The following is a 26,480-nucleotide window of genomic DNA, read 5'->3' as shown; positions in this document are numbered from 1 at the left end:
CAGGGGCGTAGCCATGGACGGGCCCAGGCCCAGCCACTTTTGCTCCAGGCCCGCCCGCCCTAACTAGCCCCAACCTAACAATATCGCTGCTTTTGGGTCTGGTCTGGGAGTGTTGCCTGCCTGAAATTGTTCTCCCCGCTGCTGCCTCGTTCCGCTACGATTCACAGAGGCCGCTCCGCTCCCCCCTGCAGCATCCATCTGGCCCTACGAAAACAGGAAGTACATCAGAGGGCCGGATGGACGCGGGCAAGGGGGAGTGGAGCAGCCTGTGTGAATCGCAGCGCTGCTGGTGACAGGCTGAAAATAGAATGCTGCAGGGACCGAGGCAGCAGCGGGGAGAAGAATTTCAGGCAGCAGGCAGTGCACCGAGCAGTGGAAGACGTTGAAGTTCCTCGAGGTAGGAGCAGGAGGACAAGCTGATGTGATAAATGTTTGGGAAGGGAGATTCAAATAAAGGATCACAACAAAGGTAAAGAACTGCATGGAGGGGAGGGGCTGAAAGAGGTGCTGCACGTGGGGAGGGAAGGGAGAGGATTAATTTTTTGAGGTGAGGGAGGAAGAGATGCTGCATGGGGTGTAGGTAAGAAAAAAATAATTATTTGGGATGGGAGGGAAAGAGAGGTGGGGTGGGAGGGAGAGTTGCTGCACAGGGAGGTAAGGAGTGAGGGAGAAAGTTGGACATGGGATGGGAGGGAGAGATATGCTACATGGGTTGGGGGAGACAACTGTTGGAGGTGGGGTGGGAGGAAGAGCTGCTGCAAGGGATGGAGAGAGGAAGAAATGCTGCACGGGGGGGGGGGGGGGTAGAGGTGAGAAATGGACATGAGGATGGAGGGGGAGGGAGAGATGCATGGGGAGAGAGAGGAAGAAATGCTGGATGTGGAGTGGGAGGGAGGGAGGGAGAGATGCAGAAGAGAGAGGGAGAGAGAGAGAGAGAGAGAAATGTTGGACACAGAACGAAGTAGGAGAGAGGGAGAGATGCTGCATGGGGAAGAAGGAAGAACGAGAGAGATGTTGGACCAAGGGCACAAGGAAGGGAGACAGTGAGAGTGATGTGGACAGAAGGAGAGAGGGAGGTTGAACATGGAGGTGGATGAGAGGATGAAATGTAGGGGTGACGTGGGAGTAGGACAGGGGCAGAAAAAAATGTTGCGCCCATCCAATTTGGGCTCAGGCCCACCCAAAATTGGCTGTCTGGCTACGCCACTGCCCCTGTGTCTTTCTAATATGTGCAGATATGATAGATACTCCGAAGTCCTGTAATAAGCTGCATTTCTTTCCGACATTATGATTACAGTATCTGGTATTTCTAGGGGTCTGACTCTCTACTCAAACAATGAAGAAGTTCAACCTCACTTCAACTTTTTGTCAGACTTTTTCTTCCTTAAAAGGGTGACTAGGTACAGGGGAAAACAACTTTTTTTTTTTTTTTTAAATATCATCATCCTGGTGAGCAAAATTACAATGCAAGGAGACCTTCCTATCAAATAGGCTGCCTAAGGTTCATTTGACAGAGCCGGTGGGGGGAGGTGGGGCTAGTGCTGGGCAAGACTTCTACGATCTGTGCCCTGAAAATGGCAGATACAAATCATGGTAAGGTATACACAAAAAGTAGCACATATGAGTTTATCTTGTTGGGCAGACTGGATGGACCCTGCAGGTCTTTTTCTGCCATCATCTACTATGGCAGGTCAGTTACAAAGAGTCCGCGTGAAATGCAACCCTCCAATGATAAGATACTATTGCTCCCTAAGCCAAAACAGCATCACGCTATCGAGGTCTCAAAGAGTACCCACGATAGAACAAGACTTAAATATACTTTAAATAACTTGATGAGGTAGAGATATGAAGCACAAGAGAAATCAAAGATGAAGCCAAGTATCGTACCAGGAAAGGGTCTGTGAGTGGGAATTCCATATGTTGCAATTTCCTTTTTTTAACACTGAGAAACTTCATCCCTTTCTAACCTGAAGTTACCCTGCAGGCTTAAGTGGTTATACCCATTACCAGGCTCCCCTGGCAGTACCCTCCTATCATATTACAAAGTCACAGGTTTCACATTATGCTGCAGAATTAATAGCAAGCAGGCAGGACTGATAAATTGTTCCTGGTTTTTTTTTTTTTTTTAACACTGGCTGGTACAGTAAAGACTAAGGTTGCATGCATTTCATATCATACTTAGTCTCACCCAAAACTACATGCACAAGTAAACATCTTACAGAAATCAGAGGAAACAAACAAAAAAAAGTTTAACTGTTACAAAAAGGGACAGGAGCAGCAGGCACTAATGTCTCAACCCAGAGAAACATTTTCTTGGAGACCATTGTAAACAGTGCAAAGCTCCTCCAGGTTACGGTGGCATTCAGAACTGGTGCTTAACGAACAGGAGCGCAGGCCATGTCTCCTAATATAGGAATATTATTTGGTTAAAGCATCCTTCCTCCTCCAGCTAATGGAACATGGACATCACTCTGCTACAAGACCAGGCTCTGCTCCGAGGGAACAGCCCACTTGGTCAATGCCTAGAGAGCGTTTCAGTCGACTGCTGCTATATCAAAAATAGAGGGGTGATGCTGGTACAGTTTTGAGAGTAATCTGGACGCCATTCTGGCATAGCATGCCTTTTTGCATGTGCCTTAGATGTCATAATGGAAAGTAAGCAAAACAGCACAAAACCCAGTAACTTTTTCTTCCCATCCCACTAGACTATTTTCTGTAGATGGAATTTCCAGGTTCTGATCTGCTTCCGAATTGCATAGGGCAGTCACAAATATTTGTCATCTGAGTACCCCCACTCCCCTGATTTACCACCGCCTACATCCAGAGAGTCTGTCACATGACCACCCCAATCCACTTTCATGAGCTGCCACAGACTGTTACTAATTTTATTGCATTTAACCACCTTAGAAAGTGTCAAACTCTTTATCACTCTGTTGGTTTAACTCAGCTGTCTGTCTACCTCTTCAAATTTTAACCTAGAAACACCAAAGAGAAATGTAATTATGGGACGGGCACTGTTATACGAGCCAACATCTCCCACAAGACGGGATCCAAGAATGTCATTAAGGGAAATTAAAATAAATGCATAAAATTGTAAAAAGCTGAAATAGATTCATTACTTGTTAAGTCTATGATAGCGAGTTAACCCGCCCAAGGATAAAGTGACAGAACGTAAATGAAGTGCTACCAGTTCTAAGGACATTCACAGCACCTTGATTATCAAGGGCTTCAGCAGGAAGAAACCCTCAGGCCTTCTGTTTTGACATCTCAGCCTTAAAAACAAGTTGATGTGATTAAGGATCTAAGCTAACCCAGAGGAGCGATGTCAGTTAGTGGCACATTCTAAGTCTGTAGGATACTTTTGGTATAAAGTGCCCTGATGGGGATTTTTTTTTTTGTTTACAAGTAATATTACTGCAAACACACACAGATCACTGGCTGGAGGTGGCTGTTTCCAAAAGTAGCCCTTTATTCAAACGTATTATTTCTCATGCAACACTGCACTGATGAATACTTGTCTTCGTATGGTTCTGCATGCATATGTCAAACCTTAAGCCCTTACATTACAAGTGCCACCTTTAAATGAACGTAATTGCTTCTCTATCAAAAAGGCTTTAAAAGCCTGTTTGCACCCCCCCCCCAAAAAAAAAACAAAACCTTCTTTGGCGATGTGTTTATTTTGCAGTAATATTCCTTAAAAAGTGCATGACCTTCCCATTATAAAGGCATTCCCTAATATTACAGGGACCTAAGTTTCTCTTTCATCCATCTGCTATTAATCTTCTGTTCAAACTGCACATCTGTAGGTTAAGACCAACACATGTTTAAAAAAAAAAAAGGGGGGGGGGGCCAGAGGGGACATTTTTTCTTCTGCTGACAAACCAGGCTTCAGAAGCTGATCTGAAACAGAAAACCTGTTGTGAGGCAGACAGTTGCTGGGTGCTCCAACCGACTGCTTACAACCACACGCTGGACAGCAGAAAATTTGCATAAAGCCAATCCAGTTGTGCTTAATTATAATGACAATGTTTCCTATGGAAATTTTGATTTGAAGTCCATCACTGTGTAACAGACATGACAAACATTCATTTCTTCCACAAGGGTGTCCTAGAATGTGCTGTCTTATTCCAGCTGCTTAACGCATAGTGCTGGGTCACTATAAGGGTCTTCGGGGGTTCTGGAATGTCACCTAAGAGTGGATACGATACCCACCAAATCTGTTTTTAGCAAAAGAAAAATTAAAAGCCATTATGGCTTGGATTATATTTAAAAACAAACAAACAAACAAACAAACAAAAAAGCTGGCTATGTTACAGTTTCAGCTGCAACAGTGAAGCCGTAATCAATACCATAAAGACGAAAGGGAAGAATCCCACCCCCCCCTGACAAAATCTTCTGCTCCTCTGCCTGGAGAAACTGTTGAAGCTGTCCAACATGAGGCATCATGAGAAGGATCCATCTTGGACCAAGTGTGAAACTTGCAACAGAGCACCAGCGGGTGGGCTCACCTCTGTATAAACAGGGGGGTAAAATGCTGAAGAAACTAACTGTAACAATGCCCAGTCTCTCAGTCTACAAGTCTAGTCTCCTAGGGACTGTGGCACGTCTGATAAAGTGCTCCTGTAAAACAAAAAAAAGTTTTTTTTCCACCAACAAAGCTGAGGAAAACAGAAAAATAAAAACAAGCTGACCCTTCTGAGAGATGGATGGGCATGCTGATGGCTAAGAAATCCTTTGCTGGTACTGGTAAACTCGAATCAGTTGGACTCAGCCAAGGAAGTAGTCTCCTTCACCTTCCTCAAAATGGCACTGCTGTAATACTTTGATGTGATATTCATAAATCTTCAGGGCAGGGCCCAAGCGGATAGATAAACCAGTGAGAACATCAGTCCTCTGCATCAAAAGGAGTGATTTCCCATCAATCTCCTAAGAAACAAGAGAAAAGTCTTACCAAGAAAGCAAAGCAAAGGGCTCAAACCATGAGCTGCAACAACCCAAGACTGCCAATCACCATGTAACAGCAGTCAGTGTATCTGGGTTAAAAAAAAAAAAAAAGGTTTGGACAAGCTCCAGGAGGAAAAGTCCATACTCCCTATTGAGATAGACATGGGAAAGTCACTGTTCACCTTGGGATTGGTAGCATAGAATGTTGGTACTCTGAGATTCTGAATGGAATCTTGTCACTCTTTAGGGTTCCAGAATCTTGCTATTCTTTGGGGTTCTACATGGAATGTTGGTACTCTGGGATTCTGCATGGAATCTTGTCACTCTTTAGGGTTCCAGAATCTTGCTATTCTTTGGGGTTCTACATGGAATGTTGCCACTATTTGGGATTCTGCCAGGGACTTGTGACCTGGGTTGGCCACTGTTGTAAGCAAGATACTGAGTTAGATGAACCACCAGTCTGACCCAGTATGGCTATTATGTTCTTATGTAACCTTCAGCATGCCACTGAAAAGGGCAAGCCAACCTGGATTCAATCAAGTTAGCACAGTGTTCTGTGTGGGTGAGGGAGGGCAGAGAGATGAAATTTCTATAGCAGCTTTCCGACTGCGCCCATTCATCAAATAACATTAAGAATGTTTTTTTCTAACATTGTTTTTTTTTTTTTTCAAGGGGGGGGGGGGGGTGGGGGGAGGACACGCTTATTTCTCATCTTAGATGTCCTTCTCAGATGTTGTACATAGTCTCATCATATATGTCCTGAACTCTGGTTTAACCATCAAGCAAAAGGCCAGACTCCACTCACCTGTTCCTTGAAAGCATATGCCTGATCGCCAAAGCCAGCTTCAGTGAAATAATCCACCACATCTGTGACCGTCCACTCCACAGGGTCCGACAGCTTCTCCTTCTTTATCGAGCTGCAAAGAACAAGCCCCATCTGAAGTATTAACTATACAGTCACGGCTCATACCCCCCCCCCCCACCGCCCGTAGACTAGATAAAAACATCGCTAGGCTTCTAAACGACAAGATGGGACGTCACTATCAAATAATCTTGAAACGACAAATTCAAGTTGAGGAAAAAAAAATGGGAAGCAGCAAAATATTTCAAGGAAGAGGAAATCAAAGGACAAACCATTTCTCACTTTAATCATAAAGAATGAAGAGATGCTATTACTACTGTTTAGTAAAGTCACCTGTTGCGGCAAGATATTCCATCAACTCTCTGTGTTAAGGACTGTGCTGGAGATAAAGGCTCAGATGCATGTGGAAATGCCCTCTCTGTTTTACCAGACTCTGCCAAAGAAAAAAAGAAAAAAGCTTCAGTGAATACTTATCATCAGAGGGCTATATCCATCCTCAACTCCTAATGGCACAAGTTTATAGGTACACAACTTTGGAACTCACTACCCAAAGACCTGAAACTCACAGAAAACTGCCTACAATTCAGAAAAAAAACATCTTTTCAAGAAGTCTTTCCCCCCTGGATCTGCCTATTCCCACACCACCATACATCACGAAAAGTTCAGAAATGGAAAACAATAATATTAAACTATCTCACAATATGCTAATATATCAACCTAACCGTTTGTACTTCTGTATTATGTACTGGACTTCTACAAATCTAAATTTTGTAAATTGCCTTTTTAGCAATATGTAAGCCACATTGAACCTGCCATATGGTGGGAAAATGTGGGATACAGATGCGATAAATAAATACATAAATGAATAAATGGCATCTCTCGCCTTGTACCTGTACAGGTTCCTTCACCTTCCAATACAAGCACTATTGCCACCCCTTTCTCCAGAGATAACACCTTCTCTCTTTGGGAATACCAACACAGAAAGTGTGTGGATATGGGGGGGGGGGGGGGGGGTCCACTTGCATTCCTGTAACCCTAGGTCTATCCAAGTATAAACAGTAACTACAGATACAATGTCAGAGGGCCTTAAGAGTCCAGGCCTGGCTGTCAACTCAATGGTTTGACATAGATTCTGAATATCCTCTTGGTTTTGTATCATTGTAAGGGGGTGGGGGGGAGAGAGAAGGAAGACAATAGAGAGCAGGGGTGGGCAACCTTTATATGCAGAGGGCCACATGAATGTCAGTACTAGTCCTGGAGGGCCACAACTTTATGTAATGTCAGAACTGGAAATGCAGAGCTCCGTAGACGTTCTGTGATATGTAAATAAATAAATATAACTGTAACTAAAAATGATGAAAACTACTAGAGTGGGTGTTTTCGGAAATATTTGTGTAAAGTGGTGAGGTAGCACAGCATTGGTCTGCTTTCAAAGTTAATAAATAGAAATAAATCAAAACATAGAAAAAAAAAAAATCACCAAAACTCTGGTTAATGACATTTTATGTTTATACTTCCCATGGTTTTGGGAGCTGCATAAAATTCAATGGTGGGCCACAGGTTGCCCACCCATGAGATAGGGAGACAACTATGGTTCCACTGTTTATTGCTGTTAGTATTATCTTGATATTTTCAATAAACAGAATAATAAAGTATACCCCCTCCACAACTTTGTAATCTGGTCAATTCCAGTCCTGTGATCAGTTCGACCCCCCCCCCCCCCACCTTGTACTTAAAGGGGCGAGCTGAGGACTAATATATTCGGACACTCAAAGCAGTGGTACCCTAATTCGTACAGCACAGGGAGCCCTGGTGTGAGAGGCTCAATTCCATGTACCTTTACCTTTTCTTTGTTCTTCAGCATCTCTCTCAGTCTTATCAGCTTCCAACGGGAAGTCTGTGGCAGTAGAGGGATCAGGAGGGCAGGCAATGGAGTCTCGAGACACCGTCTCCTCCACAGCCCGAGCAAAGGTACCTCCCAGAATGCTCTTGATGGGGGGACAGAAGCTAGAATTGAACGGCTCCTTGCTCGCTGCTTTTAGAGGATGACACGTACCGATGCCCCGCTCAGGAAGAGGATCTTGACAGGCCAAGTACTTGCTATTGTCAGTGTGTCTGGAGGCCTCTCCCACGACAAGCCCATCATTCTTGCCATCCAGCCACAAGTCCCCGTTCATTCGGCAAGACTCGGCTGGTTTCACTTCCTGCTTAATCGCCACTTCTGGAGTCACAACATCAGCAAGTTTGCCATCCTCCGCCATATTTCCTGCTTCTTCCTCTTCATCATCTGGCACCTCAGAGCCTTCGGATAGCATGGACACTACCTCCTCCTCTTCCTCCGCTGGCTGCTCTGTTTTCTTTATTCCACCCCCACCAAAAAAAATCATAGTTTAATAACTATAGAAATAAAATATACACATTTTCACACATAAAAGGTTCCATTATAGTAAAATCTTTTTAAGTATCACAGGGTGTTTCCTTAACAGTAATCTCAGAATCCCTGCGAGTTGCCAGCATAACAAAGCAACACAAAGTTAACAGTCGGCCAGATGTACTGAAGGGGTTTAGGTTTATTTCATTGAGTGTATATGGAAAAAATGCTTAGAACATCTAGTTCAACAGGAGGTGAATTAACAACATCACCAGCATGAAGAAGAAGATATAGGGTCACTGGTGGAAAATCCACCTTGAAGGACTGTGCTGGGTTCTGGAAACTGACGAATCGGAAGTTGTTCACAGAGGGGTTACATGTGAGAAGTCGGGATTTATCAGTGTCCATGTTCCCCTTTAAAACCTTTGATGCTTACTGCCTTTTTACATTTCAGGTATTCAGCCTGGCTCACAGGAGCCTACTTGGGCTCTTAATTTACAGATATCAATGCCAGGATTACCCTGTTATCTTCCACAGGGTATACGTCTGTTCTAGAGAGAGGTTTTTTCCTTTTTAGGATTGATCTGTTAGCTACCAGGAATAATTTTGGTTAGGGAACAGGTTTATGTTTCCTACTGGAAGGGATCTGGAGCACTTAATTTTTGTTAGGTTGAGCATGTATTAAATTTAGGATTTTACTGCCAATATGTGTCTTCTGTCACTATATCCAACTAGCAAGTAGCAGTAGAATAGCTGAAAAATGTGAAAACATAAGGAAGAAAAGGACTTCAATGGCTAAAGTCACATCTGGAGACAAAACTCAGACTAATGACCTGCCACATTTCTTCACCAGTCCAGAAAAACCTCCTTTAATATTTATTTATTGCATTTGTATCCCACATTTTCCCACCTATTTGCAGGCTCAATGTGGCTTACAGAGTATGGCAATGACATAATCATTTCATTTCATGATAAGTATAGTACTTAGTGTTTGAAGATTAGGTAAGGGAGGGTCAACAGAATCATTTCACGATAACAGGAACAATTATTAAAGTTTGAAGGTTAGGTGAGGGAAGATAGAGGAAGGTGTTAGGTAGGATAGATGACAGCTGTATTAATTGTGTGGATTGTTGAGGTAGTTTGTAGGTTATGTGTTTTCTTTATATGCCTTTTGGAAGAGATGTGTCTTCAGAGATTTGCGGAAGTTTGTTATATCGTCAGTAGCTTTCAGGTCTGTAGGTAGAGCGTTCCATAGCTGCGTGCTCAAGTAGTAATAGGATATATCATCAATATTTTTGAAAAATGTTTTTGGTTTTTAACTTTTTAACAATTTTAATAATTCATTTGAATTCATTCAAATCAAACATTTCAAAAAATTGAAATCTTCCAAGAACTTATCCGAGACGAGGCTGCAGCGCTCAACAGCTGTTTCACACTAGTTTCATCAGGAGAGCTATTCACTTCTTGGTGTACTCCGAGAAGTGAAGAGATCTTCTGACGGGGGGTACCGGTAGCGCTGCAGAAATTAAAAAAACACTCCCAATGAAGCTACCGTGAAACAGATGCTCAGCGCTGTAGCCTCGTCTCAGATAAGTGCCTGGAAGGTTTAAAATTTTTTTTTTAATGTTTGATTTGAATGAATTTAAATGAATGATTAAAATTGTTAAAAAGTTAAAAACAAAAAAAAATTAAAAAATATCGATAATATATCCTATTAAAGGAGGTTTTTCTGGACTGGTGAAGAAATATGGCAGGTCATTAGTCTGGGTTTTGTCTGCAGACGTGACTTTAGCCATTGAAGTCCTTTTCCTCCTTATTTTTTTCACATTTTTCAGCTATTTTACTGTTGGATACAGTGACAGTTGTTTGAGGAGCAAGTAAAGCCAATCAGCATAGTTGTGTAAAGCGAATGCTACATACCTGTAGAAGGTATTCTCCGAGGACAGCAGGCTGATTGTTCTCACTGATGGGTGACGTCCACGGCAGCCCCTCCAATCGGAAACTTCACTAGCAAAGTCCTTTGCTAGTCCTCGCGCGCCGCGCACCGCGCATGCGCGGCCGTCTTCCCGCCCGAAACCGGCTCGAGCCGGCCAGTCCAGTATGTAGCAAGACAATACACTTCAAGGGAAGACACAACTCCAAAGGGGAGGCGGGCGGGTTTGTGAGAACAATCAGCCTGCTGTCCTCGGAGAATACCTTCTACAGGTATGTAGCATTCGCTTTCTCCGAGGACAAGCAGGCTGCTTGTTCTCACTGATGGGGTATCCCTAGCCCCCAGGCTCACTCAAAACAACAACCATGGTCAATTGGGCCTCGCAACGGCGAGGACATAACTGAGATTGACCTAAAAAATTTACCAACTAACTGAGAGTGTAGCCTGGAACAGAACAAACAGGGCCCTCGGGGGGTGGAGTTGGATCCTAAAGCCCAAACAGGTTCTGAAGAACTGACTGCCCGAACCGACTGTCGCGTCGGGTATCCTGCTGCAGGCAGTAATGAGATGTGAATGTGTGGACAGATGACCACGTCGCAGCTTTGCAAATTTCTTCAATGGAGGCTGACTTCAAGTGGGCTACCGACGCAGCCATGGCTCGAACATTATGAGCCGTGACATGACCCTCAAGAGCCAGCCCCGCCTGGGCATAAGTGAAGGAAATGCAATCTGCTAGCCAATTGGATATGGTGCGTTTTCCTACAGCCACTCCCCTCCTATTGGGATCAAAAGAAACAAACAATTGGGCGGACTGTCTGTGGGGCTGTGTCCGCTCCAGATAGAAGGCCAATGCTCTCTTGCAGTCCAATGTGTGCAGCTGACGCTCAGCAGGGCAGGAATGAGGACGGGGAAAGAATGTTGGCAAGACAATTGACTGGTTCAGATGGAACTCCGACACGACCTTTGGCAGAAACTTAGGGTGAGTGCGGAGGACTACTCTGTTGTGATGAAATTTGGTGTAAGGGGCCTGGGCTACCAGGGCCTGAAGCTCACTGACTCTACGAGCCGAAGTAACTGCCACCAAGAAAATGACCTTCCAGGTCAAGTACTTCGGATGGCAGGAATTCAGTGGCTCAAAAGGAGGTTTCATCAGCTGGGTGAGAACGACATTGAGATCCCATGACACTGTAGGAGGCTTGACAGGGGGCTTTGACAAAAGCAAACCTCTCATGAAGCGAACAACTAAAGGCTGTCCTGAGATCGGCTTACCTTCCACACGGTAATGGTATGCACTAATCGCACTAAGGTGAACCCTTAGGGAGTTGGTCTTGAGACCAGACTCAGACAAGTGCAGAAGGTAATCAAGCAGGGTCTGTGTAGGACAAGAGCGAGGATCTAAGGCCTTGCTGTCACACCAGACGGCAAACCTCCTCCAATGGAAGAAGTAACTCCTCTTAGTGGAATCTTTTCTGGAAGCAAGCAAGATGCGGGAGACACCCTCTGACAGACCCAAAGAGGCAAAGTCTACGCCCTCAACATCCAGGCCGTAAGAGCCAGCGACTGGAGGTTGGGATGCAGAAGCGCCCCTTCGTCCTGTGTGATGAAGGTCGGAAAACACTCCAATCTCCACGGTTCTTCGGAGGACAACTCCAGAAGAAGAGGGAACCAGATCTGACGCGGCCAAAAGGGAGCAATCAGAATCATGGTGCCTCGGTCTTGCTTGAGTTTCAACAAAGTCTTCCCCACCAGAGGGATGGGAGGATAAGCATACAGCAGGCCCTCCCCCCAATCCAGGAGGAAGGCATCCGATGCCAGTCTGCCGTGGGCCTGAAGCCTGGAACAGAACTGAGGGACTTTGTGGTTCACTCGAGATGCGAAGAGATCTACCAAGGGGGTGCCCCACGCTTGGAAGATCTGGCGCACCACTCGGGAGTTGAGCGACCACTCGTGAGGTTGCATAATCCTGCTCAACCTGTCGGCCAGACTGTTGTTTACGCCTGCCAGATATGTGGCTTGGAGCACCATGCCTTGACGGCGAGCCCAGAGCCACATGCTGACGGCTTCCTGACACAGGGGGCGAGATCCGGTGCCCCCCTGCTTGTTGACATAGTACATGGCAACCTGGTTGTCTGTCTGAATTTGGATAATTTGGTGGGACAGCCGATCTCTGAAAGCCTTCAGAGCGTTCCAGATCGCTCGTAACTCCAGAAGATTGATCTGCAGATCGCGTTCCTGGAGGGACCAGCTTCCTTGGGTGTGGAGCCCATCGACATGAGCTCCCCATCCCAGGAGGGACGCATCCGTGGTCAGCACTTTTTGTGGCTGAGAAATTTGGAAGGGACGTCCCAGAGTCAAATTGGAGCAAATCGTCCACCAATACAGGGAGTCGAGAAAACTCGTGGACAGGTGGATCACGTCCTCTAGACCTCCGGCGGCCTGATACCACTGAGAGGCCAGGGTCCATTGAGCAGATCTCATGTGAAGGCGGGCCATGGGAGTCACATGAACTGTGGAGGCCATGTGGCCCAGCAATCTCAACATCTGCCGAGCTGTGATCTGCTGGGACGCTCGCACCCGCGAGACGAGGGACAACAAGTTGTTGGCTCTCGTCTCTGGGAGATAGGCGTGAGCCGTCCGAGAATCCAGCAGAGCTCCTATGAATTCGAGTCTCTGCGCTGGGAGAAGGTGGGACTTTGGATAATTTATCACAAACCCCAGTAGTTCCAGTAGGCGAATAGTCATCCGCATGGACTGCAGGGCTCCTGCCTCTGATGTGTTCTTTACCAGCCAATCGTCGAGATATGGGAACACGTGCACCCCCAGCCTGCGGAGTGCCGCTGCTACCACAGCTAGGCACTTTGTGAACACCCTGGGCGCAGAGGCGAGCCCAAAGGGTAGCACACAGTACTGGAAGTGGCGTGTGCCCACCTGAAATCGCAGATACTGTCTGTGAGCTGGCAGTATCGGGATGTGTGTGTAGGCATCCTTCAAGTCCAATCGTTTTGCTGAATCATGGGGAGAAGGGTGCCCAGGGAAAGCATCCTGAACTTTTCTTTTTCGAGATATTTGTTCAGGGCCCTTAGGTCTAGGATGGGACGCATCCCCCCTGTTTTCTTTTCCACAAGGAAGTACCTGGAATAGAATCCCAGCCCTTCCTGCCCGGATGGCACGGGCTCGACCGCATTGGCGCTGAGAAGGGCGGAGAGTTCCTCTGCAAGTACCTTCTTGTGTTGGAAGCTGTAAGACTGAGCTCCCGGTGGACAATTTGGAGGTTTTGATGTCAAATTGAGGGTGTATCCCTGCCGGACTATTTGCAGAACCCACTGATCGGAGGTTATGAGAGGTCACCTTTGGTGAAAAGCTTTCAACCTCCCTCCGACTGGCAGGTCGCCCCGCACGGACACTTGGATGTCGGCTATGCTCTGCTGGAGCCAGTCAAAAGCTCGCCCCTTGCTTTTGCTGGGGAGCCGCGGGGCCTTGCTGAGTCGCACGCTGCTGACGAGAGCGAGCGCGCTGGGGCTTAGCCTGGGCCGCAGGCTGTCGGGAAGGAGGATTGTACCTACGCTTGCCAGAAGAGTAGGGAACAGTCTTCCTTCCCACGAAAAATCGTCTACCTGTAGAGGTAGAGGCTGAAGGCTGCCGGCGGGCGAATTTGTCGAATGCGGTGTCCCGCTGGTGGAGAGACTCTACCACCTGTTCAACTTTTTCGCCAAAAATATTGTCCGCACGGCAAGGCGAGTCCGCAATCCGCTGCTGGAGTCTATTCTCCAGGTCGGCGGCACGCAGCCATGAGAGCCTGCGCATCACCACACCTTGAGCAGCGGCCCTGGACGCAACATCAAAAGTGTCATAAACTCCTCTGGCCAGGAATTTTCTGCACGCCTTCAGCTGCCTGACCACCTCCTGAAAAGGCTTGGCTTGCTCGGGGGGAAGAGCATCAACCAAGCCCGCCAACTGCCGCACATTGTTCCGCATGTGTATGCTCGTGTAGAGCTGGTAAGACTGGATCTTGGACACGAGCATAGAGGAATGGTAGGCCTTCCTCCCAAAGGAGTCTAAGGTTCTAGCGTCCTTGCCCGGGGGCGCCGAAGCATGTTCCCTAGAACTCTTAGCCTTCTTTAGGGCCAAATCCACAACTCCAGAGTCATGAGGCAACTGAGTGCGCATCAGCTCTGGGTCCCCATGGATCCGGTACTGGGACTCGATCTTCTTGGGAATGTGGGGATTAGTTAAGGGTTTTGTCCAGTTCGCAAGCAATGTCTTTTTTAGGACATGGTGCAAGGGAACAGTGGACGCTTCCTTAGGTGGAGAAGGATAGTCCAGGAGCTCAAACATTTCAGCCCTGGGCTCGTCCTCCACAACCACCGGGAAGGGGATGGCCGTAGACATCTCCCGGACAAAGGAAGCGAAAGACAGGCTCTCAGGAGGAGAAAGCTGCCTTTCAGGAGAGGGAGTGGGATCAGACGGAAGACCCTCAGACTCCTCGTCAGAGAAATATCTGGGGTCTTCCTCTTCCTTTTTGACTACATGATAACTTTACTATCGATATGTCTTTTCTGTTAGAACTTTGGGCGTTTTTAAACGTAAGGTACATACTGATATATCTATCGATATGTCTCTTCTGTTAGAACTTTGGGCGTTTTTAAACGTAAGAAAATATCTGCTGTAAACCTTTTGTTTTTTACCTGTTATTTATCTCTCATTTAGCACATCATTGCCTTTTCTTATTCAGCATATCATTGCCTTTTCTTTAATACATGACATTAATGCCTTCTGTTAAATTCATGACATTTATATATATATTTTGTTCTTCCATCCATAGACATCAGTTCTGTTATATATCATACATAATTTATACACTATATTATGGGTCATATTTATACTTAATCAAATTATTTTAATACATAATATTTTTGGAAACGGTTTTATAATGTTGGTCTAATTATATATAATCAATTTACTAATTGTCTCATAAATTAATTACTTATAATCGATTTACCATTTGTTCCCTATGACATCCATTTGATAGTAACAATATATATATGGATTCAGTCGACACTTTCGATCAATGAATTTGATTCATAATAAAAAAATTTTTTAAATTCTTTTTATTTATACATTATGTTTGTTATATGTGGTGTATTTTTACATTTCTATATTTGTTGTAATGTATTTGATTTAATTTGTTTTTATTTAACAATATATATGATTGATTGTTATCTTTTAGACCCCTGATGAAGGTTTTTTAAAAAACCGAAACACGGACCGTGTTGGGTCCTCAATAAAGTTTTTTGGAGCATCTCAACCCTGATCCTGGCTTGATCTCTTGAAATTGTGTTTCCACTTGCTTCTCTCTTGTGTCTTCCTCTTCCTCCCACGAGGCCTCACCCTCGGTGTCAGACACAAGTTCCCGAACCTGTGTCTGCAACCTCGCCCTGCTCGACTCATTGGAACCACGTCCACGACGGGGGCGTCGAGAGGAAGACTCCCTCGCCCGCATCGGCGAAGCTCCCTCCGCCGACGTAGTCGGGGAGCCCTCCTGGGAGGTGGCCGCGGTCGGCACCGCACGCGGTACCGACGTCGGGGACCTCAACCTGGGCGATGGGCCAGCCGGCGCCACGCTCGACGGTACCGGAGGCGCAAGCACCGCCGGTACCGGAGGGGTAGGGCGCAACAGCTCTCCCAGAATCTCTGGGAGAACGGCCCGGAGGCTCTCGTTCAGAGTGGCTGCAGAAAAAGGCTGAGAGGTCGATGCAGGCGTCGACGTCAGAACCTGTTCCGGGCGAGGAGGCTGTTCCGGGCTGTCCAGAGTGGAGCGCATCGACACCTCTTGAACAGAGGGTGAGCGGTCCTCTCGGTGCCGATGCCTGCTGGGTGCCGAATCCCTCGGCGACCCAGAGCTCTCGGTGCCGACACGGGGAGGAGACCGGTGTCGATGCTTCTTCGATTTCTTCCGAAGCATGTCACCGGAGCTCCCCGGCACCGACGAGGAGGACGTAGAATCCATCCGTCGCTTCCTCGGGGCCGAGACCGAAGAGGGTCGATCTCGGGGGGGCTGTACCGCAGGAGCCCTCAGGGTAGGAGGAGACCCACCCGAGGGCTCACCGCCACCAGCAGGGGAATGGACAGCCCTCACCTGCACTCCACTCGATGCACCACCGTCCGACGACATCAGGAGACGAGGTCCCGGTACCACCGACGTCGATGCAGCTATCCGATGTCTCGGCGCCGATGCAGAGGCCCGATGCCTCGATGCACTCGATGCAAGGGCGGCCGAGGAAGATGGTCTGGACGCTGACGACGTCGATGCACTCGAAGATCCCGGTGCCGATGCCGACGAAGAGCCCGAGAACAACACGTTCCACTGGGCTAGTCTCGCTACCTGAGTCCGCCTTTGAAGCAGGGAACACAGACTGCAGTTCTGAGGGCGGTGCTCAGCCCCCAGACACTGAAGACACGACGAGTGTCGATCAGTGAGCGAGATAACCCGGGCGCACTGGGTGCACTTCTTGAAGCCGCTGGAAGGCTTCGATGTCATGGGCGGAAAAATCACGCCGGCGAAATCAAAAGCCGAAATGGCGAAAATTGAAGCACCAAAATTTAGAGGGAGAAAAATCTCGACCAAGGCCGAAAGAGGCCTACCCCGACGACGAAAGAAAACTTATCGGGGCAAAAAGCTGGAAGTACGGGGAGGATTGACACGAAACCTGGGAAGGGTTTCCGGAGCACTTCCCGCACTAGAAGAAAGCTTTTCCGAAGAAAAAACACGCTCAAAAAAACTTTGGACGCGCGAGGTCGACTTTCCGGGGCTCGACACGGCGAAAAAACGACCGTACCGAGTGCGGACAAAAGAAGACTGGCCGGCTCGAGCCGGTTTCGGGCGGGAAGACGGCCGCGCATGCGCGGTGCGCGCGAGGACTAGCAAAGGACTTTGCTAGTGAAGTTTCCGATTGGAGGGGCTGCCGTGGACGTCACCCATCAGTGAGAACAAGCAGCCTGCTTGTCCTCGGAGAACAATATGTATCTTCTGCCACTGAAGTATCTACTGAAGCACACAGGGAGAGGTAGTATCATACTGTTTTTAAAGAGCAAAGATAGTATCTTTGGAAGCTCATTCTCAAAGCACAAAGACTTACAAAGCTACACAGGTTAATCTGTTACTTTGTAATTCTATGTGTTTTGAAACTAAACTACAAAGACAAAAACAATGTTATGGGCTATGGATATGCTGGATCGCTAGACCAAAGCAAAAGCAAAAAATCCACAATATGGAAATCTTAAAAAATATATCAATTAATTAAAGGAAGGAAAAAAGCCTCAAAGAGCCACTATCGGCCAAAAAACCCTCCCTTTTATATATATCCAAGCAAAAATGCCCATTTCGGAACAAATGAAACGGGTCATAGGAAGGCAATCGTCTAAGCGTTTTCTCGTCTCTCTCCCCTGCCTTCCCCTCCATGTCCAGCGATTCTCCCCTCCCATCCATACCTCAGGACGCAGCGGCAGCAGGCTCATGTCACCTACAGCTTTCCCCTCTCAGTGTCCCGCCCCCCCCCCCCCCCCGGTCGTCATTTCATGTTTCCGCGAGGACGGGACGCTGAGAGGGAAGGGAATGCTGGAGGCGAGCTGACGTAAGCTCATTAGCATATAGTTACGAACCCAGCCAGCCAGCCCCAGGCTGACGATGGCCAGCGTTTCGTTCTGCTGCTTCAGGGTCCTGGCTGGCGAACTGCTTGGTGTCAACAGCACGTCTGATTCTAAGCACATTTAAAGGAACGTTTTTTTTGGCTGATGATGAAGAGAGGATCTTGTTGATCTGTTCATAGCTCTGTAAAATCGTCATGATTCTTGAGCTCTTTGAGGCTTTTCTCTTCCTTTAATCGATATATTTTTGAAGGTTTTCATATTGTGGATTTTTTGTTTTGAAAATAAACACCTTTAACGCTTTAGATTTACAGGCCAATCAAATGTCAGTTTCAACACTGCATTTTCAGCTGAAACCAAAGCTCCCCCCCCCCCATGCTCATCTTTAAATGCCCTAGTGGTCTACTGCAGTGTTTCAAGTGGGTTCTGGAGTACCCCTTTGCCAGTTAGGTTTTCAGGATATCCACAATGAATATGCATGAAAGATTTGCATACAATGGAGGCAGTGTATGCAAATCAATTCATGCACATTCATTGTGGATAGCAGTGTATGCAAATCAATTCATGCATATTCATTGTGGATATTCTGAAAACCTAACTGACAAAGGGGTAACTCCAGGACTCACTTGGGAAAACACTGGTCTAGTGGCCTCTTCCAGGCAACAACGATCCGCAGTCACTATTGCCCACGCTGATTCCTTAGCCAAAATGACTACCAGGAGGCCCAGAGGCCATTTTGAGTTTGCAACCAGCATAAGGAGGCACAATCTCCAAATGCTCCTACCTATGCCAGTTCCAATCTCAAAACGGCCACCGGGAAATCCTGCGGCAGTCTTAGGCTGCTTTGGGAAGTCCCGGCAGCCATTTTGGCCAAGGAATCAGCAAGTCAAAATCAACTGGGGATTGCTCTTACCCGGAACAGGCCACTAGACTAGGAGGCCATTTTAAGGTAGGGCCTTCGGGTGGTGGGGGGATAGAGGGGTTGTGGTCAGGGGCAGGTGGCCGGCCCTCTGCCTGGGTGGACGGGGGAAGCAGATGCATGGCTGCAGCTGGCCTGGGAGGACCTGAGTGGAGAATCACAATTTTGGGTTTCAGTTTTGGTGGAAACAGAAAACCCTAGTTTCGGCTGCCCTCTACTTTGATTGGTTTATAAGGTGTTGCTGCTCCAGGCTAGCATGAGTCTATAATAATCTGTTTATTGAGGTATGAATTTTCAAGGAATTTGAGTTTACTTCATTAGAAGTCTGTGGTAACTGCAAATATGGCCCCCAAGTCTAGATTTGTACACAATAAATGTGGGCATTGGAAGGCTTTTACATTAAGGCATTTCTCTCAACCTCATTATTAAGCTAAATGTCACCTACTTTATTTCGTTTCTTACACGCCGCCTGCAAGCTCAAAAGCTATCCAAGCAGTGGCAGCTCACCAAACCTTAGCCAGGTACTGTGGTTGGATTGTGGAGTGCACACTGGTTGCAGACACGGGTAGTCTATTAGCAGAGAGTTTAAAATTTATTTACTATACATTGTATATTACATATCTGAATTGCAGGCTGACTTACTGAACAGGAAATAATCAAGTGTGAATTATAAATAATTTTAAATGTACTCAACCAAAAGTATAGACATGACAGGAACAAATACTTAGTCGGTTTCCATAAAATAAAAGGTTGGTAACATTTTATTGTTTTCAACCTCAAGCTCTGACAGAACCACAGCTGGTATATACAGATGTTTTCATGTAATTTTAATTCCCCTCACAACTTACTTAGTCCAGTCACTGCAATGTCCACCTTCACCTAGGGAACAGGCTTGCAAACCCTGAGGTCATGAGCCCTAAATCCAACCACTAGATGACAGCCAATGCACAATAACTGGGATTCATCCTCTCTGCACTTACCATCCCTAGCTTTGGGCTACTAAGGCAGCAGAAGGCCTGAAGTTGGTATTTTCCAGAGCACAATAAATTCAAGCAAAAGATCAAGATATGATGCTGAAAGGCAGGGAGATCAGAGGAAAAATGAGGAAATCCTTTACTCAGTGCCTGGCAGACAGACATACCAATAGAAAAGTGGTCCTCAGGGCACATGCAGCCAGTCAGGTTTTCAAGATATCCATAGAATTTGCATGAGAGAGACCAGCATATTGAGAAACCGTACATGCAAGTTTACCTCATGCATATTTATTGTGATACCCTGAAAAGCAGGCTAGCTGCGTGTGTCATAAGGACTAGCCTAAGAAACATTGTTTTAGGCTGCCTGTGACAAGTTTCTTCTTTCATTACATTGTTGGGGTGCATTTTGCATTACCAGATTATTCTAAGACACTTATTTGATGCTTCTGAACATGCTTGTAAGTTTTGTTTGGGTTTTTTTTTTTTGCATTTATATTGTACTGTAAAGTAAGGACGCTCACAGCCAAAACGTTCATTTATTTTTGAAATTTTCTGAAACTTTTCCTGATTTCTAGGTGTTTTTTTTACTTTTCAGTTTCACACATTTCTGTTAATTAACACAACCAATTAGGTTTCCAAGATAACACGCACGCATATCATATAAACTGAGTAAGGATGCAGACTGCCAGGCTGATTTGGTAACATTGACAGCAGATAAAGACCTGGATGGGTCGTCGTACAGCTCTTTAACGTCATCTACCCAGTACTTGCATTGCATTACTTTACTAAGAAATGAATTAGCTCCCCTGACAGTGCGCGCCCCTCCCCCTCCTGGCACTCACCTTGGCGCGTGGGCATCTGGCAGGGGTGCGACCCGGGCTGCTACGGCGCCTCTGTAGCCTTCCTTGCTGCTGCTGCCTCCGCCGCTGTTCTCGCGCCCTGCCACGGGTCAGGCACTCGTTACTTCCCCGGCCTGGTGGCCTCCTTGGGGCGCTGCGGGTGCGGGGCTCCTCTGGCTCTTCCTCTGCTTGCCCGCGGCACCGACTGCGGCTGCGCTCCAAGGGCTCGCGCTCCGGCGCGGACTCCCCGTTTGCTCCGGCGCGGCTGCGCGGAGCCTCGCGCTCTGCCTCTTCTTCTTCGGGCCCTTTGGTGCGGTTGTGCGGTGGCGTCTCGCGCTCCGCGGCCCCCGGCTGCCCATGGCTTTCGGCGCACCGCGGCGGCATCTCTGGCCGCCGCTGCTCCTGTTCAAGCGACGGCTGCGGCTGTCCTCCCGCCGCCGCACCCCTGCGGCCGCGTGGCGGCTGCACGCGCGCCGCGTTGCGGTACGAGATGGAACCCTTGTAGCTGACGCGCAGCACCGCGCGCCGCTGGATAAGCCGCTCCAGCTCCTGGCGCGTGCGCTCCGGCTCGGGCCCGTGCCGCCGCCGCACCATCCGGCAGATGCGTTCCAGGTCCGGCCGAGCCTTGCGCGAGCGCAGCGAGTCAATGGTGTCTAGAATCCATTCCTCGTAGCGGGGGTTCGGCTGCGGAGGAGGCGGCGGAGGGCCCGCCATGCAGACAAGGAGGAGGAGAAAACGGAGAGCGCGAGCAGTACGGTCAAAAGGAGGAGCCGTCTGTCTGGGCTTGTATATGCACGCGCCACTCGGTCCCCCAACGACTAAAGGTGGCGCGCCGTGCAGGCGGATACGGTTAAAGGCGGCCTTTAAGGTGGACCGGGGTCCGGGAGAGTTGCAAGCCAGGCGCCCTGGCGGTTTGTGGTTCCACCAATCAGATGGCCACGCTCTGCGCCTTCCAGCCAATCGTCTCCCTTCTTCCCTCCCAGCCCGGCTCATATAACTGTTATGAATGTGAGTGGCACGAGCTGGTCCAGGGATGCAATCTGCAACGCCATTGGCCCTTCTTTTGCTCCCTCGATAGAGACAGCGGTCGAGTTGACGTTGCTACTTTTGCCACATGTCAGTGCTTCTCCTCGTTATGGCACAGCGCTAATATTAACATTAGAAAATAGCTTCCGTGCCACTGCATCTAAACTTGACCCGTTCAACAGGCGTCCATTTAGAGGAGTTATCTTAGCACTATCTTCATGCAATTTTATGCACAAGTGCTACCTACGTTAACAGTAAAATAACCCATTTTAAGAGTAGCCGATATTAATCACTTTAATCCCAGGCTTGGTTAGTTTTAGCACTTGGTCAGGAGCAGTACGCCAAGCAGAAAGTTAGCAACCTCATGCCTGTAAAAATCAGTAATTGATGAAAAATGTAAACAAACAGAAAAGTAGGTCAGGATCAAGCCCACCAGGCTAACAACTTGAACTGTCCAGTTCAAAGGGAAGTGTTGCTATTTGTAAACTTCGACAAATCACTTAACCCTCCCTATTGTTTACTAGAAGCTAAATCAAAATAAATTGTCTTAACACAGCAGTAACCTGCAGCACACTGTAAAAATATAGCACCCTCCCCACTTTCTGAGCGCCTGACCAGTAACTGGTACACATCATAACAGAAAGGGACATCTTAAAAAAAAAAAAGTTGCAGGGTCTAGCGCACCCCCGCCCCCTCATTAGTATCTAGTGGTACTGCAACTGCCGCTACCCCCCCCCCCCCCCACCCCACGATAAGGGGGAGGGTGGTTGAAGTAGAAGACTGCTGAACTTTTTTTTTTTTTTTTTAGTTTGGGAATGGGGGCAAGGAGCCACTAAGCTTCCAGAGAGATTGTGTAGGGTGACCAAGGGTCAACAGAGGGGTGTGGGGGAGCAGGATTTGGCGTCTGGGAGGCCAGAGGAGACATTAGTTTTTTCCAGAATAAGGCAGAGGGTGTGTTAACTCCTTCTATACCAGGGTAATTTTCTCAGGTTGTACACACATGCTCCTTTTAAAAACTTCTCTGTATTGGAGCGGAACAGCTAATATCCTACTTACCATGTATTTTAATGTGAGGTGTGCTCATATCTACCACACAAGCTTAACTCATGCACCAATCCCAAATAAACAGAGCGTGGAGATGAGCACCTAAATGTGTCTAACACTTATTTTTCAAAGTACATTGAATTCCATAGTACTATATGTAACTTGTAAATCTTGTGTGCTTTTAAAATGAACTTGTGTAGATGCACAGGAAGCCAGGCTTCATTTTGGTGCTTCACTAAGCCTACCCCCCCCCCCCCCCCCCACTCAAAAGGGAGTCCCATATCATAACAGCTTGTAGTATTCCTTTTCTACTAAAAAAGCTTTCCTTCTGGAATATTTTTCAGTCCTTTTGTCTATATAATCTTCTCTAGGATTAGTTTCCCAACCTTTCTGCATGACCTACTGGAATGCTTTCAGGTTCGATTAGGTACTTGGTACTGCTGTCAGACACAAGACAAGGCCAGTGGTAGCTGTTAAATGTGCAAGGGGCTCCTTTTTGTACAGCAAACATCTCAGAGGAGGCTCACTCAGTGTCCTTCCAGCCTCTGGTAGGAGCTTTCAGCACCTGCCCCTCTCTCTTATTTCCACAGCACCTACTTCACTAAGGGGCCCCTTTTACAGAGGCTTCCTAAAAAGCAGCCTGAATGTTTAGCAGATGATTTTTTTCCCCCAACACGCAGGCCACCTCTTTGCACATCTGTCAAATCTTTTTGGCAATAATGGCCAGGTGCTGTTTAAACTTCAGCTTGGACATTTACTGGTTTTACCATCTCTTATTTACTTAGCAGTAAGGGCTCACGCACTAAGCCTGCAGGTAATCAGGCATTGCATGGCCATGTGGCTACACTGCTGCTTACTGTCAGGAATGGCCCCTGCAGTAAAAAAACCCCCAGAAAATATTTCTACTGTGGGTAACTGCATGCGCCAACTTTGGAAGTACTGCTGAGCTCCTTTGTTACCCCAGAGGTAGGGCTGCTTTGGCAGGTGCTACTGCACCTTTGTAACAGAGTCCCTAAGGTAGGTGTGCTTGTAAAGGTTGCTGAACACTTCTTTAGGGATAGTGAAGCCAGGCCTTGCGACACACCTAGCCACTCAGATTTTCAGTATGCTATATATGTTGTAGCTGTCATACAGATTGTGTATTTATTTTCATGTAGATAGAAGTACATAAGTATTGCCATACTGGGACAGACCAAAGGTCCAACAGTGGCCAATCCAGGTCACAAATACATGGCAAGATCCCCAAAAAGTACAAAGCATTTTATACTGCTTATACCAGAAATAGTGGATTTTCCCCAAGTCCAATTTAATAATGGTCTATGGACTTTTCCTTTAGGAAGCCATCCAAACCTTTTTTAAACTGTGCTAAGCTAACCGCCTTTACCACCTTCTCTCCTAGCATTCACCGAAACACAGGCCATGTCGGGTCATTGAATGAAATTGCTTCCTCTGAATTTTGGCTCCGCCTTGTGGTTCCATCCGTGGCCCTACACACTTCTATTGCTTCACAATTTATTGTGTTGCTGCTTCCCTCATATCTGCTGTTTAGAATGCCTGCAGACATGCCCTGTAACAGCTTCTGGTGTGAAGATGCTCGGCTCAGTTACACCTCTTGAGCAGCAGCACTGGGAGTGTGCAACAACTTGTTTACAGTCACCGTTAAAGGAATCAGATGGAAAACATTTTGACACAGGGTATGGGGGGGAATTATCAAATGCACACCGCAGTTGCGCTAGACTAGAACAAATCATTACAGCAGCTTCTGTGGAAAAAAAAAAAAGATTTCTTCTGTAACAAAAAGGTGCTTAAAAGCAGGAATGCCCCTTTTTTAAACAAAACTTTATTGGTAATTGTTTCAAATATGTTTACAACAAAGCACACTTAAGAGGAACTTTTTTTTTTTTAGTGAGATTTTAAGGTTATACAGAGTTGATTCTTCTGGAAACACCTCTCTCACTTGTCTGCAAGCTGCGTCAGAGACCTGGAGCTATGCATGTGCCCCTTTCTTCCACCCGCATAGCCTTCTCTCTGAGGAAGCCAGCATTCTGTCAGAAAGAGGGAGAGGGAGAGAAGGGAGCGGAGTTGTTGCCCTTTGCCCAGGAAATAAGAAATTTAACAGGTAGTGAAATCCACAAAAGAAAAAATATATATACTTTCATAGTCTGACTAGAAAGAGGCAGGGGTGGAGTACAGAAAATTAATGCATAAAATGGAACCCCCCCACCCTTTCCCAGCTAAATCCCTTCAACCCAATTCCCAAAGTATTACAGCAAAAATTCCTCACATGCTCTTCCATAATGTACTGGCTGTTCTTTCATCCACAAAGGACCACGAGTTCATTCCAGCTTCCAAGTGGAACGAGGCTGCATGCCTCTCTCCCTTCCCCAGCCCTCCCCACAACCAAACGTCCGTATTATGAAATGTTCCGCCATCCTCACCAGCAAAACTGAATTTCCTTTACCACCGAGCGCCACTGTTCCCCCTCACACACTTCCAAAACCAGGTGGTGCACAGGCCCAGCTTCAATCCATGTGCCTCTCTGCAGAGGAAGAAAGCTCTGTTTTCTGGTGGGAGGGATGTAAAGACAGACAGGGGAGGCCATTTGTCCTACTTTCCTGCTAAAACCAGGGCGCTGAATTTAAAAAAAATCTCTTTCCCCGATTTGTCAGTACGTGCAAAAGCGGCGCCACAGCTCATTTCTAAAAACAGTTCTTTTTTTTCAGGTTTATCTTTTTATGTTTATTTAAAAAGGAAAAAAAAGGCGCCCACCCATAATTCATAAAAGTAACTCTCTCACGTGCCGATCCTTTCTAACACGATTTTCATTTCCAGCTGGTTCTCCTAAGCATCTTTGTGCCCCTTCCTGGACAGGGCAATTCCAGCTGCTTCTGACATCATTTTAGGAGTCCAAGATTATAAGTATCTGCTCCTAATCTCAGAGCAGGGCTTCGAGATCTCCTGGCCTCACCCTCTCACAGACAGTTTTGCATCGGTATCACCAGGAGATGGTGCGTGCTTTTTGAAAGGAAGAGGGGTGTCACGGTTAAATGCTGCAGAGCTGATCTAGTCTTAGGGACGCATAGGGTGGGGTGGGGGGGAAGGAGATGAAAAAAAAATGGCTGGTTTAATTCAATCCAATTTGTTTTTGAAAATATTGGAGATAGGCATGACCGGGAGATGTGACAGTAGAAAGCATTTTGGCCCTGGATAACACAGTGGGGGAAGGTATGGAGTCCCCAAGACAGCCCTGGATCTTCCCCCCTCTGCCCCCTTCTCTCTGTGCTGGGAGTGGGGTGTGGAGGCGCCTAGGGTTACGCAAGTGCTGAGGATGGTGGGGTTGCACTGATTACAGTAGGTGAGGGGTGGGCCAGCTGGGGTGTTGGAGGAGGTCTGTTTCCTTTTTTTTTTTGTTTTTTTAAACTTACTTTCTAGACAGTCTTCATTAGAACCTGCCCAGCTGTGCAGGAACACCCCCCCCCCCCCACAAAATAGTTTTGGAGGTGGGGAGGACTTCTAGCAACCCCCATTACATTCTGAACCCTCACAACGCCCCCTGCACTGACAGAACCCTTGCTGTTCCTGTTCCAACATATCTCCTCCATGGTTTGGGTTTTTCATTTTTTTTTCTTTGTCATGTGGCATCTCTAAAACTCTGAAAACTCCTTGGCGCATTTTTCAGAGATAGATACCCGAATTTCTTCTTCCTCGTAGTCATCAAAGTTGCTGGTGTCTCCTGGACCTTTGCACTTTGGTATAAAGGGGGCTTCCACCTGGGAGAAGACATGAAAACACCAAAATAAGGACATTAAGCTACCAGAGTCCTGTCTGCTTTATAATAATCCACCATGACTTCTACTTCCTAGTATCATCCATTATCCTTTCCTTGAATGTTTTTAGTCTCATGCATTACATCAATGGTCTCTA

At 47.0% G+C, this 26,480-nt stretch overlaps 2 protein-coding genes across 2 annotated transcripts in view; both read right to left on the bottom strand.

The window, feature by feature from the left end:
• Positions 1–1,964: 1,964 nt before the first annotated feature.
• On the bottom strand, positions 1,965–21,200 carry SAMD1 (sterile alpha motif domain containing 1). Its single transcript, XM_030197145.1, has 5 exons — positions 20,490–21,200; positions 7,650–8,163; positions 6,140–6,239; positions 5,750–5,861; positions 1,965–4,926 (listed from the first exon to the last, which is right to left on the bottom strand). The coding sequence occupies exons 1-5, from the start codon at positions 21,198–21,200 to the stop codon at positions 4,768–4,770; spliced, it is 1,596 nt and encodes a 531-aa protein (XP_030053005.1). The 3' UTR covers positions 1,965–4,767.
• A 4,761-nt stretch (positions 21,201–25,961) lies between these two features.
• Positions 25,962–26,480, bottom strand: part of LOC115466106 (cAMP-dependent protein kinase catalytic subunit alpha-like) — a 66,918-nt gene continuing 66,399 nt past the window's right edge. Inside the window, exon 11 of the mRNA XM_030197144.1 lies at positions 25,962–26,326. Within this exon, the coding sequence (XP_030053004.1) occupies positions 26,201–26,326 (126 nt within the window). The 3' untranslated portion in view covers positions 25,962–26,200. The remainder of the gene's footprint in view (positions 26,327–26,480) is intronic.

This window comes from Microcaecilia unicolor, chromosome 3, assembly GCF_901765095.1.
Source record: "Microcaecilia unicolor chromosome 3, aMicUni1.1, whole genome shotgun sequence".
Taxonomy (NCBI): Eukaryota; Metazoa; Chordata; class Amphibia; order Gymnophiona; family Siphonopidae; genus Microcaecilia; species Microcaecilia unicolor.
The sequence above is the reverse complement of the archived record's forward strand: the minus strand, read 5'-3'. Positions and strand labels throughout refer to the sequence as shown.

Excerpts from the sequence above, each read along its gene's own strand:
- SAMD1 (XM_030197145.1), bottom strand. The coding sequence starts at position 21,200 with ATGGCGGGCCCTCCGCCGCCTCCTCCGCAGCCGAACCCCCGCTACGAG. Across the intron at positions 8,164-20,489 it reads CCAGATGCCCACGCGCCAAG|AAAACAGAGCAGCCAGCGGA; the intron begins GTGAGTGCCAGG and ends GGTGGAATAAAG. Across the intron at positions 5,862-6,139 it reads GGAATATCTTGCCGCAACAG|CTCGATAAAGAAGGAGAAGC; the intron begins GTGACTTTACTA and ends TGTTCTTTGCAG.